The sequence below is a fragment of the Macaca mulatta genome, chromosome 10 (assembly GCF_049350105.2).
Source record: "Macaca mulatta isolate MMU2019108-1 chromosome 10, T2T-MMU8v2.0, whole genome shotgun sequence".
Classification (NCBI taxonomy): domain Eukaryota; kingdom Metazoa; phylum Chordata; class Mammalia; order Primates; family Cercopithecidae; genus Macaca; species Macaca mulatta.
In genome coordinates, this window is record NC_133415.1 from 96,345,928 (window position 1) to 96,361,865 (window position 15,938).

Below are 15,938 nucleotides of genomic sequence, written 5' to 3' on the forward strand. Positions count from 1 at the left end.
TACCAAAAGTTACCCTGTTTTCATCTGTATACCGTACATCATTTAGTCACTGAACAGATATTTGTTAAGCACCCACTCTGTGCCCCGCTCTGGGCTAGGTATTAGGAATACAGAAACTAATGTTTCCTACCCTCTTGGAGCTTGAAACCTCTTAGCCTCTTGAATTACTCAAATCTATGTGAAGTGCCAACTGTGGTATGTGTAAGCAAGACAGGTATCTTGTGTTACCAGAACCAATAACAAGGAGATTTGATTAATTAGAGAGATCAGGTGGAGGCGAAGAGATCAAATTGAAGCAGAGAGGCGCAGTGACTGCTACACCACCACAGGAACCCAAACTCAAAACGACCATACGCCATGAAGTGGGTGATGGTCTTTACAAATGTCGAAATGGAGGACCTGGAGGATAGTGATGTTACCCAGCCCATGGCAGTGGGGTCATCCAAAAGTAGACGCCTCTAATGTCGCTCTTTATGCCCCGCAGGGCCAGGACCAGAGCCCCCGCACGAGGGTTCCTCTTTCCGGTCGAAGGCGTTGGACAGAGCAGACACTCGGCTGGGGTGCGTGCCCGGGTGCAGCCTCGTCTTTTGTCACTAACCACTCAGCTCGGTAGCCCTCCAGGCTGTCTCTTCGAGCTCCGCGATCTCCGCGCCCCCGCTCTGCTCTGCTAACTGTGATGCAGGGGTTCGGGGGCAGGAAAAATCTCGACCCGCCACGCCCGTGCGGCAAACCTGTCCTAGGTTGAGGGGGCATGAGGCGCGCACAACCAGGGCCTCGAAGGCAGGCAAGAGGGCGCGGGCGCCACCGAAGCCTGGGCCTGCGCCTGGGCCCGGCAGATGTGCCCGGCGCTCGGGCCCCGCGCTCTGCGTCCTGCGGGGAGGCGGACCCGCCCCGCCGAGCGCGCAGGCGCGCGGCGCCGGGCTCGGACAGTAGCTCCGCGCTGGGCGGCCACTGGCTGGCCGGGCAGGTAAGCACCCAGCGGCTCGTGGGTTCAGACCGTGCGGCCCCTGGGCACCGCGCCGCGCCACCCCACTCCGCCTAAGGCGGCGAGGGCTCGGGTCTGCGGCTCCGGCGTCTCGCTCCTTCCGTACGCCTCCGGCGGGGGGCGCGGGCTGGGAAGGAGGTTCGGGAAAACGCCGGGGAAAACGGTCTGGGCGGAGCGCGCAGGGGGCCGGGCGGGTGCGGGGCTCCAGGCCCAGTCGACCCTACGGCGTGGCTTCGGGCTGCGATCAGGAGGGGCGGAGGGTGGAGGCTGCGTGTTTGGAGATATGCAATCAATTAAGAGTTTTTTATTAATGGAAAGGAGGTGTGGAGGGCGGGGTTTTGGTTTTCTTGGGAAATGAGTCATGTGGCAAACTTTCCTATTATTAATTTTCGATTTTTATAATGGAATATGGAATTTTCTCTCTTTTTTTTTTTTTTTGGCCATAAAGAATAAAAAGAATTCCGCCATTTTGGCGTTTTAAAAAGTAACCGTTCTGCGGAACTGTTGGATCAGTGACCGCCCCGCCCGCCTTTGCCTATACCAGTCCCGGGAGGCTGGTGGCGGTTCCCGATCCTAGAACCCTGCGCTCAGGGCCGCTACCGTCCCCTCCCGCGTCCGGGAAGCAGCTGCGGCGAGGGGCGGGGCCGAGGCCCCAAGTTTGTGGCGCTCAGCTTCGCTGTGTGGTGTTTTCGGGGTAGCTGTCGAGGGCTCTACTCCCCACCCAACACCTATAGTAAGGGCATTTATTGGGCGTTTTTGCACACAAGGCCTTGGAAGGCAAGGGATTGAGGAAACCCTGTCAGACATGAAGAGAAAATACCCATGGACACATTCAGCCAATATATATTTATTGAGCATCTGCTATGTGCACGGCTCTGTGCTGGGGCTACAATGGTTGTTTTAGGTCGGGTCCCCTGGAAACAGACTCCGATAGCAATATTTGAGTGTAGGTTTATCGGAGTGCTCTTGGGAATATCACCAGTAGGGGAATGAAGGCGGGTTGGGCGGAGGAAGAAGCTGAACTGCTGATGTAGTCTCAACAGAGGCCTCAGCCTGACCTAATGGAAGCTCTGGAACTGACATGGCCCTGCAGAGGTGTTCCGAAGTAAGGCAAGGGGGTGGGGTCTCCACACCTCATAGCAACTCGTCATTGGCTGGCGGCTTCCAGGAGTGCGTTCAAGCCTGGTAGCTCTCTAGGCTCTGAGCAATTCCAGGAGAGGCTGATGGCAGAAGGCTGAAAACTTTTTTCAGTGTCCACCAGAAACCCAGACTCTTCTGAGTTCCCTCTCACTTCATGGCCGACTCCTTCTCAGTCTCTTTTCCTCTTCCCAACCTATAAATGTGGGTGTGCTCCAAGGTTCCCACTTTTTTCTTTATATTCAGTTATGTAGTTTTCTTTCTTTCTCTTTCTTTTCCTTTTCGTTTTCCTTTTTTCTTTTCTTTTTTCTCTTCCCTCCCTCCCTCCCTTCTTTTCTTTCTTTTTCTTTCTTTCTTTTTTTTTCTCCCCCCCTTCCTTTTTTCCTTTCCTTTCTTTCTTTCTCTCTGACAGGGTCTTGCTCTGTCGCCCAGGCTCGAGTGCAGTGGTGTGATCATAGCTCACTGCAGCCTTTACCTCCCAGGCTCAAGTAACCCCTCCGCCTCAGCCTCCCCAGTAGCTGGGACCACAGGGGTCCACCACCATGCTCAGCTAATTTTTAAAATTTTTTGTTGAGGCTGAGGCCTCACTGTGTTGGCCATGCTGGTCTCAAACTCCTGGGCTCAAGTGATCCTCCCACCTTGGCCTCCCAAAGTGCTAGGATTACAGGCATGAGCCACCGGGCCTCACCCCACTTCCGTGTTTTTAAATGCCATCTACATATGCCGGTCTTCAAATTTATACTTCCAGCCCCAACTTCATCCATTATCTCCAGCATATAAGCTTCATGAGAGCATTTGATCATGTTTGTGACTGTAACCCCAGAGCACAGAATGGTGCTGACACCCACTTGGTCCTCCAATGCTTGCTGAAGGCAGCAAGCCCAAACAGAAAGGCAATCTTTAAATCCAGCTTCTGCAATAGACCTGAGATGTGACAGGTTTTGACACAGAGTGAAGTTCTTTTAGAAATAACCACATTCACTCTTAACTGTCAGTGTTTCAAATAAAAAGATTAACTCTATTTATTTGTTTATTTATTGAGACAGGGTCTCACTTTGTGACACAGGCTAGAGTGCAGTGGTACGATCTTGGCTCACTGCAACCTCCACCTCCTGGGTTCAAGGGATGCTCCTGTCTCAGACTCCTGAGTAGCTGGGATAACAGGTGTTTGCCACCCTGCCCAGCTAAATTTTTGTATTTTTGGTAGAGATGGGGTTTCAAGATGTTGCCCAGGCTGGTTCTGAACTCCTGGCCTCAACTGATCTGCCTCCCTTGGCCTCCCAAAGTGTTGAGATTACAGGCGTGAGCCACCACACCTGGCCTGCCTGGCTAACTTTTGTACTTTTTTTTTTTTTTTCCCTCGCTCTGTCGCCCAGACTGGACCGCAGTGGCCAGATCTCAGCTCACTGCAAGCTCCGCCTCCTGGGTTTACGCCATTCTCCTGCCTCAGCCTCCTGAGTAGCTGGGACTACAGGCGCCCGCCACCTCGCCCGGCTAGTTTTTTGTATTTTTTTAGTAGAGACGGGGTTTCACCGTGTTAGCCAGGATGGTCTCGATCTCCTGACCTCGTGATCCGCCCATCTCGGCCTCCCAAAGTGCTGGGATTACAGGCTTGAGCCACCGTGCCCCGCCTACTTTTGTACTTTTGTAGAGATGGGGTTTCACCATGTTGCCCAGGCTGGTCTCCAATTCGTGAGCTCAAAGCGATCCACCTACTTTGGCCTCCCAAAGTGCTGGGATTATAGGCGTGAGCCACCACGTCCGGCCTAACTCTATTTAAAGGTATTTAAAATAGTACAAGTACTTCAGCTGTGCAAAGCAAATTGGAATTGAAATTCGGGGAATTATGTTTTATAACTTTTTTTTCTTTTTTCTCTTTTTTTTTTTTTTTTTTGAGATGGAGTCTTGTTCTGTTGCCCAGGCTGGAGTACAGTGGCATGATCTTGGCTTACTGCAACTTCCACCTCCTGGGTTCAAGCAATTCTCCTGCCTCAGCCTCCCAAGTAGCTGGGATTACAGGCGCCTGCTCCCACGCCCAGCTAATTTTTTGTATTTTTAGTAGCAATGGGGTTTCACCATGTTGGTCCAGCTGGTCTCGAACTCCTGACCTCAGGTGATGTACCTGCCTCGGCTTCCCAAAGTGCTGGGATTACAGGTGTGAGCCCCTGCACCCAGCTAATTTTTTTTTTTTCTTTAGAGACAGGGTCTCGCTCTGTCACCTAGACCAGAGTACAGTGGTGAGATCATGGCTCACTGCAGCCTTGACCTCCCAGGCTCAAGTAATCCTCCTGCTCAGCCTCTGGAGTAGCTGGGACTACAGGCATATACTACAACACCTGGCTAATTTTTATTTTTTTAATTTTTTATAGAGACAGGGTCTCCCTGTGTTGCCTAGGCTGGTCTTGAGCTCTTGGGCTCAAGCAGTCCTCCCACCTCAGCCTCCAAAGTGCTGGGATTACAGGTGTGAGCCACTGCATTGGACCCATACAGTGTTTTGTTTGCTTTTGTTTTTTGAGATGGAGTCTTGCTCTGTCTCCCAGGCTGGAGTACAGTGGCATGATCTCGGCTCACTGCAACCTCCACCCTCCACCTCCCAGGTTCAAGCGATTCTCCTGCCCCAGCCTCCCCAGTAGCTGGGATTACAGGCACATGCCACCAAGCTGGCCCCATACACTGTTTTTTATTAACAAGTTCAAGTTACTGAAATCCAACACAAGTACTTATTAAGCACCTACTATGTGCCACGTACGAAGTGTTGGGGATATAGCAATGAACAAGACAGACAGTCAGCATTTATGTGGAGATGACTGATCAAACACAGAAATAAATGAAGATCACTTTTGATTATAATGAAGGATGAGAAAGAAAGAAATATATAATAGTAATGAGACAGCTAGTGGTGGGAAGGGGTGAGGGGTATGCTGCTGCTTTAAATTCCTTGGTCAGGCCGGGCTCGATGGCTCACGCCTATAAACCCAGCACTTTGGGAGACCGAGGTGGGCAGATCACCTGAGGTCAGGAGTTTCAGACCAACCTGGCCAACATGGTGAAACCCCGTCTCTACTAAAAATACAAAAATTAGCCAGGCTATGTGGTGTGTACCTGTAATCCCACCTAGTCAGGAGGCTGAGGTAGGAGAATTGCTTGAACCCTGGAGGCAGAGGTTGCAGTGAGCCGAGATGGTACCACTGCACTCCAGCCTGGGCAACAGAGCGAGACTCCATCTCAAAAAAAAAAAAAAAATTACTTGGTAAGGAAAGACCTCTTCTGAGGAGGTGACTATTGAATTGAGGACTGGAGGATGGGAAGGAGCCAGTTAAGCAGAGAGCTTGGGGAAGGGCGTTCCAGGGGTAGGGAACAGCAAGGGCAAAGGCTGTGAGTGGGAATGTTGGTCAAGCAATAGAAGGAAACCAGAGTCTGTTGACTGGAGAGAACAGGGGAAGAATGGCATAGGATGAGGCCAGAGGGAAAAGCAGAGGTCAGATTTTCTAGGGCAAAGCACTTTGATTTTACTCTAAGGGCAACAGAGAGCCATTGAAGAATTTAGATAGGGAAATTATGTGATTTGGTTTATGTTTTTAAAGTTTTTCTTACTGGGGAGTAGACTGTAGGGGTGCAGGAAAGGAAGCAGGGAAATGGGCTAGAAGGCAATTTCAGAAGTCCAAAGAGAGCTGCTATTGGCTGGGACCAGCATGGCAGCAGTCGAGATGGAGAGAAGTGGTTAGACCTTCAGTGTGTTTTGGAGGTAGCACTGACAGGCCAAGCTGTGCTGTCCAATACAATAGTCATGGCTACTGTCGCTATTTATTTTCTTATTTATTCTCAGAGACAGGGTCTCGCTATGTTGCCCAAGCTAGCCTCAGACTCCTGGGCTTCAGCCATCCTCCTGGGTCAGCCTCCAGAGAACTTGGGACTACAGGCATGCACCACTGTAACTACCTTCTGGTAACTTTTAAATTTCACTAAAATAAAATAAAATAAAAAATTCAGTTCCTCAGTCATAGTAGCCCATTTCAAGTGCTCAGTAGCCACATGTGGCTAGTGGCTACTGTGTTGGACAGTTTAGGTATTGGACAGTCTCATGATCACAGAAAATTCTACTGGACAGTGCTGGTAAGGCAAGTAGGGCAGTGGTCAGTATATTTTAGGTGCTGAGTAAATAGATATTAAGTATATTCTTTGTATCTCTAGGTCTTTTTCTTTATGTTTTTACCTGTTGAATGAACTCTATGAAATGCCTCTACTGCCTTTGCATTATTAAAACAAAATCACATACTGACTTGACTGCATTTTCGTACACTACGTCTTTGCTCTTCAGATGCGTACATGTGTTCAGCAGATATCTGAGTGCCCACCCTGTGCTTGGGGTTGGAGGGAGTGGTGGACAGGGCCATAAAAGAACATGATCAGGAAAGATCCCACCTCCCAGGAAGATGATCCCTGTGTGGGTGAAGGAATACCTGGTATTTGAGGTCTCTGAATCCCCAGAGGGAGGAGGGAGTGATTCTAGTGGGGATAGAGGTGGGGTCAAGGAAAAGGTGAGTTTGGATGTGGCCTGGGCTGTGTCCTGGAGACAACTGGCCAGACAGAACCTTGACCCGAGTCATGCTCCCCAGAGTCAGTGCTGTACATCACAGTTTACAAAGTACCCTCACACATGCCACCCTACCCATCCTTACCATCCTTACAGAGACTGGGGAGGTGCAGGGCCTGGCCAGAACAGGAGCCAGACCTGATGCTGGTCTTGAAGACACCCTACTCCCCACAGGACTGAGGCCTTTCTCTGCAGGTTACGGGTTTGAAGGTGGCCAGCTTCTCAAAGAAGCCCCATCCCTTCACATCTCCATTGCTTCTGTAACAGAGGTCCCCACCTGATCACCCTGGGGGCTGTGTTTGGCTTGTAGGCCTGCCAGGATGGAGGGGCATGCTGAAATGGAGATGCTGAGGACACTGAAGGGGCCTTCCACAGGGGAGGTCAGCGTGCACTTGGTGGCCAGAGACAGCCCCGGTTCTGGTCCTCACCTGCCCGCAACTGCCTTTATCATTCCAGGTGAGTCAAGCTAGGGTAGGAGTCTGGGGAGGAAGAGCATCTCTGTACTTGCACAAGCAAGTGTGGATCCTGGAGAGGGGATGACTGTTTTCACTCTCCTCCACCTGTCTTCCTTCACATGCCTACACATGCGTGGCAGGATTGAGGCAGGGCCACTAGACTCACCCGTGTCGTGTCTATTTGTGTATCTGTTTACAGCCAGCTCGGCCAACCTCGGCCTGCCCAGCAGTGCCCTGGATGTGTCTTGCTTTCCCCGGGAGCCAATCCATGTGGGTGCCCCGGAGCAAGTGGCCGGCAGCGAACCGGTTCCTGCCACTGTCCTGCCGCAGCTTAGTGCCGGGCCGGCCAGCTCCAGCACCAGCACAGTGCGGATTCTGGAATGGACAGAGGCCGCGGCCCCGCCCCCTGGGGGCGGCCTGCGGGTCAGTGTCTGTGGGGATTGGCTAAACCTCGTAAACCACAGCCATGGGGCGGGGCTTGCGGGCCCGGAGGCCGGACCTGAGGCGGAAGCGGGGGAAGCTGGCTAAAATGATGGGCCCTAGGGGTGGGCTTTGAGTGAGGGACTCTAGGGGCGTGGCTTGAGTTGAAGCACTCCTAGGCCCTGGGGACTATGGGGGCGTCGCTTGGAGTGAGGCACTCTGGGACTGGGCCTGTGGGTGTCTGGGGGTGTGGCTTAGAGTGGGGCACTCTGACTGGGCCTGTGGTAGTTTGGGGGCGTGGCTTAGAGTGGGGCACCGGGGGACTGGACCCTGCAGGTGCTTGGGGGCGTAGCCTGGAGTGAGGGTTTGGCTGGTATAGCTTGGAGTGAGGTGCCCTGGCATGGAGTCTTGAGGCCTGCTGAGGGCGTGAGCTGGCATGAGGCGACGAGAGGGCCATGGCCCCGACGCCGAGGTGGGTCAAGGGCCCGTACGGGAGTCGCAATCCTCAGACCCTCCCGCGCTCCAGTTCCGGATAAGCGAGTACAAGCCGCTGAACATGGCGGGAGTGGAGCAGCCCCCGAGCCCCGAGCTGCGGCAGGAAGGCGTGACCGAATACGAAGATGGCGGGGCCCCTGCTGGAGATGGCGAGACGGGCCCCCTACAAGCGGGTAGGAGCCCCGCTCCCCAGGCCCTGAGCTGGGCCCTGTGCGGGTGGGGTGAGGCCTGAGCCCCAGGAGGACCGGGGGCGGGGCCCAGGGTGGTCCTGGGGTGGAGAAGGCTGGAGGAGGCCATCCGATGCGGAGATGGACTGAGGCGGAGGCAGGGTCTGAGGGGGCGTGGGCGGAGCCTGAGTGTGGCTGCAATGGGGCGGGAGGCCTGAGGCCCATTTGGCCCCCGCAGAGGACCACCCCCAGAATCCTCCAGAAGATCCCAATCAGGACCCCCCAGAGGATGATAGCACCTGTCAGTGCCAGGCGTGCGGGCCTCACAAAGCCGCGGGTCCAGATCTTGGTTCCTCTAATGATGGCTGCCCTCAGCTGTTCCAGGAGCGGTAAGGGGAGGAGGTCGCAGCCCTACTCGCTCTGCCTTCAGCCCCCAAAGCCTCATTCCTGTTCAGGGGTTAGGAGAGGGGCTGGGTGGTGCAGGGCGGGTGGTTCTTTCTCTAAGGCTGGCCCTTCCTCAGGTCAGTCATAGTGGAGAACTCCTCAGGCTCCACCAGCGCTTCTGAGCTCCTCAAACCCGTGAAGAAGAGGAAGCGCAGGGAATACCAGAGCCTATCAGAGGAGGAGTCGGAGCCAGAGGCCATGGTAGGAAGAGAGCAGTGGGGAAGGGAGGGGGAAGCTATAGCTTATGCCTCAATTCCCACTGTCGCCTCCGTCGATCCAGATTATGGAGCTGGGCCAGAGAAGACACGCATAATGACTCACTCATCATATTTGGGGGTCCCATCCTGAGTCAGGTCTTATACCTGCTTGGAGGGAAATGAATTAATCACTCTCCTGATTTTCCAGAGCTCCCATCTCAGTTTAGTGTCAAGGTTAAGACATAGTCATGCGAACTAGTACCCAAAGTACATGTGCAGGCAGCTGGAAAACTCCATCACTGGGGTCCAGTACCTAGGCCAAAGGCCAAGGAACACCCAGGGCTCTAGCTGCAGAAGCTGGAAGGGACAGAGCATGAATTCTACTGGGCATGTAAGAGCATCACAAAGGAAGTTTTTGTGTACCAGATAACAAGGAAAGTTGTAGTCAGGCTGTTTAATTAGGATATGCATGCTCATGTGAGTCTGTGCTCAAGTGATAGGGGGATGTGTGCTGGAGCCACACTCCTGCTGGCAGCCTAGAAGAAATTCTGCCTGTTTGGGGCGGAATACCACATGGCCAGAGAGCCAGGTAGGGGCCAGGATCAGACGCTAGCACTTCATCCCAAACCATGAGGAGAAGAAGCTGGGATCAGGCTTGCCTTCTATAGGAGAAGCAAGAAGAAGGAAAGGACCCAGAGGGACAACCCACCGCAAGCACCCCGGAGAGTGAGGAGTGGAGCAGCAGCCAGCCTGGTACGATGGCCTGTGTGTATATATTCGTGTGAGGTGTGTATGCGCCTTTGAAGGTGTGAGGCTGGGAGTGTGGGTTATGATTGTGATGGTAGGTTGTACATACATAAATGAGCATGAGTTAGTGTGTGTGAAAGAGAAAGAGACAGTGAGAGGCTGTTTTGGGTTTGTGTATTAGTGTATGTGTGTTCTTGGGGGTTATATCATGTGTTTATTTATCCTCTTATTACCCAGTCATGACTAGGCCCCAGTGCCAGGGAGATCTTGGCTCAATTTTTGAAGACTTGAGCAGCTTTTACTGGCACCACATGTCATTGCTTCTCTTTAGTGGTAGGGCAAGCCTGCACTGGTCATTGGTCTGACATTCCTGTTCGGAACCCTATTCTCACTCTTTGATTCTAAGAAAAATGGAACAGAGGTCATTCATATCTCCAACCTTGAGGCCTTCTCTATTACCATCTCCGCATTCCCATATGACAACTGTCAACTGTAGCTAAGTAGCATTGTCATACTTGTAATCACATAGATACTATGTAGCAATTTGTTTAATGTCTCTCCTCCGCCCTCAAAACCATCAACACAAGGACGGTATCTAGTTTTTTTTTCTTTTTTTAAATTTTTTAAATTAAAATTTTTGGAGGGTGACAGGGTCTTGCTCTGTTGGCCAGGCTGGAGTACAGTGGTGCAAACACAGCTCACTGAAGCCTTGACCTCCTGGGATTGAGCAATCTTCCCACTTCAACCTCCTGAGTAGCTGGGATCACAGGTGCATACCGCCATGCATGGCTAATTTTTTAAATTTTTTAAATAGAGATGGGAATCTTACTTTGTTGCTCAAGGTGGTCTTGATCTCCTGGGCTCAAGTGACCCTCCTGCCTAGGTTTCCCAAAGTTCTGGGATTACAGGTGTGAGGTACCACACCTGACCCTCTTTTTTTTTTTTTTTTTTTGAGATGGAGTTTTGCTCTGTTGCCCAGGCTGGAGTACAGTGGCACAATCTCAGCTCGCTGCAACCTCCGCCTCCCAGGTTCACGCCATTCTCCTGCCTCAGCCTCCCAAGTAGCTGGAACTACAGGTGCCTGCCACCACGCCTGGCTAATTTTTTGTATTTTTAGTAGAGATGGGGTTTCACTGTGTTAGCCAGGAAGGTCTCAATCTCCTGACCTCATGATCCGCCCGCCTCAGCCTCCCAAAGTGCTGGGATTACAGGTGTGAGCCAACGTGCCTGGCCTGGTCTCGAACTCTTGACCTCAGGTTATCTGCCCACCTCAGCCTCCCAAGTGGTGGGATTACAGGCGTGAGCCAAGGCACCCAGCCTTTTTCTTAATTTTTATTTTGGATTTAAGAGGTGGAGTTTCACTCTATTGCCCAAGCTGGTGTGTAGGGCTATTCACAGACACACTAGAGCCTTGGATTCCTGGGCTCAAGGGATCCTCCTGCCCCAACCTCCTGAGTAGCAGGGATTATAGGCATGGGCCATTGCACTTGGTTCTTGTATCTGTTTTATTAATCATTGTATCCCTGGTGCTTAGCTAGAGTCTGGTATGGAATAGGTTCTCAATCAGTGTTTGTTCAGTGGAGGAATGGATGATTTGTATGTTGGTGGTTTCTCTTGGACTATGGCTTAGTTGCCTCAGTCACTGTCTTTCCCGTCCTACAGAGAACCAGACAGATGAGGTCATTTCTTAGGACATTATCCTGCCTTGATGGATCCAGTACCAGCTGGAGGAGCCCAATCTGCACCCAGGGCTCTGAACTTTATAGTGCCTCTTCCAACTTCTGCCCATTGTAACCAAACCAGAATTTCACTGTTGTGTCTCACCTATGGTATTCATATCAGAAGGCAAAGGTTTAGCTCGCTTTGGTTTATGGCCTCTTAAGACTTATGCAGAGGAAAGAAGCAGTGTGTTAACTACTGTTGGCTCAACTGCTCTATCTTGCTTAGATAAATAGATTCGTAAATCAGCATTCTTTCAGCGAGGTCCTGTTGACCAGTGCGAAGTTATCTTTGGATGCGTACTACTCACCGCCTCAACTGTCAATAGTAGTGTGACATTTCCCCCAGTGCTTTTTTTTTGTTTTGTTTTCCAAGGAAAGAAACTCTATCAGTAGACAGAAGTTTGCATCTATGACTGAAATGTTTTCTACTCATTTTCAGAGTCTTCTGACAAAAGAATCCAGGGGGTAGGAATGGGGGTTGGGATTGCTTGAGTTTCTTGTATCTATGTTGGATCTATACTCTATTTGGCAGTTTGATGGCCAGCTTTTCAATTCATGTGACGCAGACCTGACATACCTAGAGCTGACTGAGTGCTCCAATAGTTTAAGAGTTAAAAACGTGTGACTTGTGTGCCCATTTGGGCCTTCTCTCTCATAGGTCTTCTCCTTTTTGATAACCATGTTTCGTAAATGATCATTTTCTAACACACACCATTGCAAGTTTCTAAAGCTTACTTAGTTGTTCATAGATATTCTGATTGTGGTGACAGTTATAGTAGTCCCCTTTTATCTGCAGGGAATATATTCCAGGAGCCCCAGTGGATGCTTGAAACCATGGATAGTACTAAACCCTATAGATACTATGTTTTTTCCTATCCATACCTACAATAAAGGTATGATAAATAATACACTTTAAGGCCGGGCACGGTGGCTCATGCCTGTAATCCCAGCACTTTGAGAGGCCGAGGCGGGCAGATCATGAGGTCAGGAGTTTGAGACCAGCCTGGCCAACATGGTGAAACCCCATCTCTACTAAAAATATAGGAAAAAAAAAAAAAAGCCAGGTGTGGTGGCTCACTCCTCTAATGTCAGCTACTCGGGAGGCTGAGGCAGGAGAATTGCCTGAACCCAAGAGGAGGAGGTTGCAGTGAGCTGAGATTGCACCACTGCACTCCAGCCTAGGCAACAGAGCAAGACTCTGTCTTGGGGGAATAAAAGAAAAAAAACAATACGCTTTAAGGCTAGGCATGGTGCCTGTAATCCCAGTACTTTGGGAGGCTGAGGTGGGTGGATCACTTGAGCTCAGGAATTCGAGACCAGCTTGGGCAACATGGTAAAACCCTGTCTCTGCAAAAAATACAAATATTAGCTGGGCATGGTGGTGAGCATCTGTGGTCCCAGCTACTCAGGAGGCTGGGGCTGGAAAATCGCTTGAACCCAGGAGGCAGAGGTTGCAGTGAGCCGAGAGTGCACCACTGCACTCCACCCTGTGTGACAGAACAAAACCCTGACTCAAAAAAAAAAAAAAAAAAAGCTGGGCTCGGTGGCTCACTCCTGTAATCCCAGCACTTTGGGAGGCCGAGGCGGGCGGATCACCTGAGGTCGGGAGTTCGAGACCAGCCTGACCAACATGGAGAAACCCCATCTCTACTAAAAATACAAAATTAGCCGGGCATGGTGGCGCATGCCTATAATCCCAGCTACTCAGGAGTCTGAGGCAAGAGAATCGCTTGAACCCGGGAGGCAGAGATTGCGGTGAGTCGAGATCATGCTATTGCACTCCAGCCTAGGCAACAAGAGTGAAACTCTGTCTCAAAAAAAAAAAGAAAAGAAAAAGAGACGAGGTCTTGCTGTATTGCCAAGGCTGAAGTGCAGTGGCGATTCACAATACGGTCATAGCACGTTGTAGCCTCAAACTCCTGGGCTCAAGGGATCCTTCTACCTGAGCCTTCTGAGTAACTGGGACTACAGGCAACCTGCTCTTGGTTTTTTTTTGTTTTTGTTTTTTTTAAATGGTGTCTTTTAAGGAACAGAAAATTCATTTTGGTGATGCCCAATTTGTCAATTTTTTAATGATTAGTGCTTTTTCTGTACATTTTTATAAGGTACCAGTTCTTAATAGCTTTATTGAGATATAATTCACACACCATACAATTCATCCATTTGAAGTATACAATTCAGTGGGTTTTTTGTTTGTTTGTTTACTCACAGAGTTCTGTAACCATCATCACCACAATAAATTTTAAAACATTTCCATCACTCCCAAAAGAAGTCCCATATCTATTAGCCATCATTCCCCCTAAACTCCCTCCAGTCCTAGGCCACCAGCAATCTGCTTTCTGTATACCAGATTTGCCTATTTTGGACATTTCATGTAAATGGAATTACATATTGTGGTTTTTTATGCCTGGCTCTTCACTTAGCACAGTGTTTTCAAGGTTTACATATTTTAGGCTGTATGTGCTTCTTTTATTGCTGAATAATATTCCATTGTATGGGCATACCACACTTTGTTTATTCATCAGTTGATGGACATATGGGTTGCTTCTACTTTTGCGCTATTATGAATAATGCCAGTATGAACATTTGTATACAAGTTTTTGTGTGGACATATGGACTCATTTTTCTTGGGTATATACTTAGGGGCGGAATTGTTCAGCCATATGGTAACTCCATGTTTAGCCTTTTGAGGAACTGTCACACTGTTTTTCAAAGTGTCTGCACCATTATACATTCTCACCAGCAGTATATGAGGATTCCAGTTTATCCCCATCTTTACCAATGCTTGTTATTATCTTTTTTATTATGGTCATTCTAGAGGTTATCAAGTGGTATCTCATTGTGGTTTTGATTTGCATTTCCCTGATGGCTAATGATGTTAGCATGTTTACATGTGCTTATTTGCCATTTATATATTTTCTTTGGAGAAATGTCTATTCAGATCCTTGCCCATTTTTAAATTGGGTGTGAAAAACAGATTTTATATTGAAATACAAGGACTGCCATATGGAGTTGGTGAGCAAGTTGAGAATATGAGTGTGTAATTCAGTACCAGACGTGGATCAGTATGCCACTTAAAGCAACACTGACTTAACTGTGGTCCTTAATCTAAGTTTACATGCAAAATTCTGTGACTTGTTTATGTGAGTTGTCCATGACTTTCATTACATTTTCAAAAAGGGTCCATTTATACTTCCGAGAAACCAAAGGTAATTTTAATGGCTGACACCAGGTAAACAATAGACTATAACATTTTGGAGTCCAGCCTCTTCCGTTTGGTGTTCCCAGGCGTAGATCCCTATAAGGCACATGTTAAACATAAATATCGGACTCTTGGTTAAACTTTCAGTGTCTTAAAATGAACTGATTATGAATTGGCTAACCATGTTCTATAGGAGAGAGGCAAACACACAAATATCTCTGTAGCAAATTGAGAGCAAAAAGACCCAGCACATAGTAGTACCCTGAGGACTGCTTGTAATTAATTGGTTCTTCTTGAATCTTGGCATTCTGTTCTTCCCTTTACATTTTCTGTCTTTTCTGTAGACATTGTAGCAAAAGGTCTGACTAGAACCATTAATTTTTGAATTATCTGTACTGAAGTAACTGATAGTATGCTGAAGAAGCTTCCTGAGGGAATGAGAAGAAAGGAAAGAAGGTGGGAGGGAAGTACTGTGTTCGTTTCTAGGTTTGCACCATTGAGGAGCAGGGTTGAGGCAGGAGGAGGAAGAAGAATAGAACGAAGAGAGTGGGTAAGAAAGAAATGACAAGATGGAATGGGTGGTGGGCAGCACATGAAGATCAAGGGTTGAAGAATAAGAATAGGTCATTGATTTTGACCTTAGTAACTGAAGAGAGCAGTTTCACTAGTGTGTAGAGGTAGGCATGAGACTAGGTGATTAAGTAAAGGAAGTCATCAAAAGGGTGGAAAATTCATAATACCCCCTTTTAATTATTTTATTTTTTATCATTATTTTTAGAGACAGGATCTTACTATGTTGCCCAGACTGGCCTTCAACTCCTGAGTGCAAGTGATCCTCCTGCCTCAGCCTTCTGAGTTGTGGAACTGCAGGCATACACCACTGCACCTGGCTCCCCTTTTTTATTTATAGTAAACTTTATTTTCATTGATACTCCATTTAACATAATTTCAAAGTAGCTCTGTGCCCTAAGATGAGCGAAAGAACAGATATCCTAAATATCATAAGATATTTTTTTCACACTGTTCCTCTGAGCACAGCATGAGGTTTCAGAGCCCCCATTGTTGCCACCTAACATTTTATTCCTTGAGATTTCACCTATAAGATAAAGTGGCCAGCTGCAGTGACTCACACCTATAATCCCAGCACTTTGGGAGGCCGAGGTGGGTGGATCACGAGGTCAGGAGATCGAGACCATCCTGGCCAACATGGTGAAACCCCATCTCTACTAAAAATACAACAATCAGCCAGGCATGGTGGCATGCCCCTGTTGTCCCAGCTACTCAGGAGGCTGAGGCAGGAGAATCGCTTGAACCTGTGAGGCGGAAGTTGCAGTGAACTGAGATCGTGCCACTGCACTCCTGTCTGGGTGACAG

General features: G+C 49.2%; 1 protein-coding gene across 14 annotated transcripts in view; it reads left to right on the forward strand.

The window, feature by feature from the left end:
- Positions 1–890: 890 nt before the first annotated feature.
- The window catches only part of L3MBTL1 (L3MBTL histone methyl-lysine binding protein 1), a 45,137-nt gene continuing 30,089 nt past the window's right edge, over positions 891–15,938 (forward strand). For 8 of the 14 annotated variants that reach the window (XM_077951823.1, XM_077951826.1, XM_077951824.1 and 5 more), the window contains exons 1-7: positions 891–967; positions 7,027–7,172; positions 7,371–7,594; positions 8,118–8,259; positions 8,492–8,642; positions 8,775–8,898; positions 9,563–9,647. In XM_077951823.1, the coding sequence (XP_077807949.1) occupies positions 7,037–7,172; positions 7,371–7,594; positions 8,118–8,259; positions 8,492–8,642; positions 8,775–8,898; positions 9,563–9,647 (862 nt within the window). In that variant the 5' untranslated portion in view covers positions 891–967; positions 7,027–7,036. Of the gene's footprint in view, positions 968–7,026; positions 7,173–7,370; positions 7,595–7,939; positions 8,260–8,491; positions 8,643–8,774; positions 8,899–9,562; positions 9,648–15,938 lie in introns of those variants that run through there. The other 6 variants (XM_077951831.1, XM_077951832.1, XM_077951833.1 and 3 more) reach the window with 2 other exon arrangements.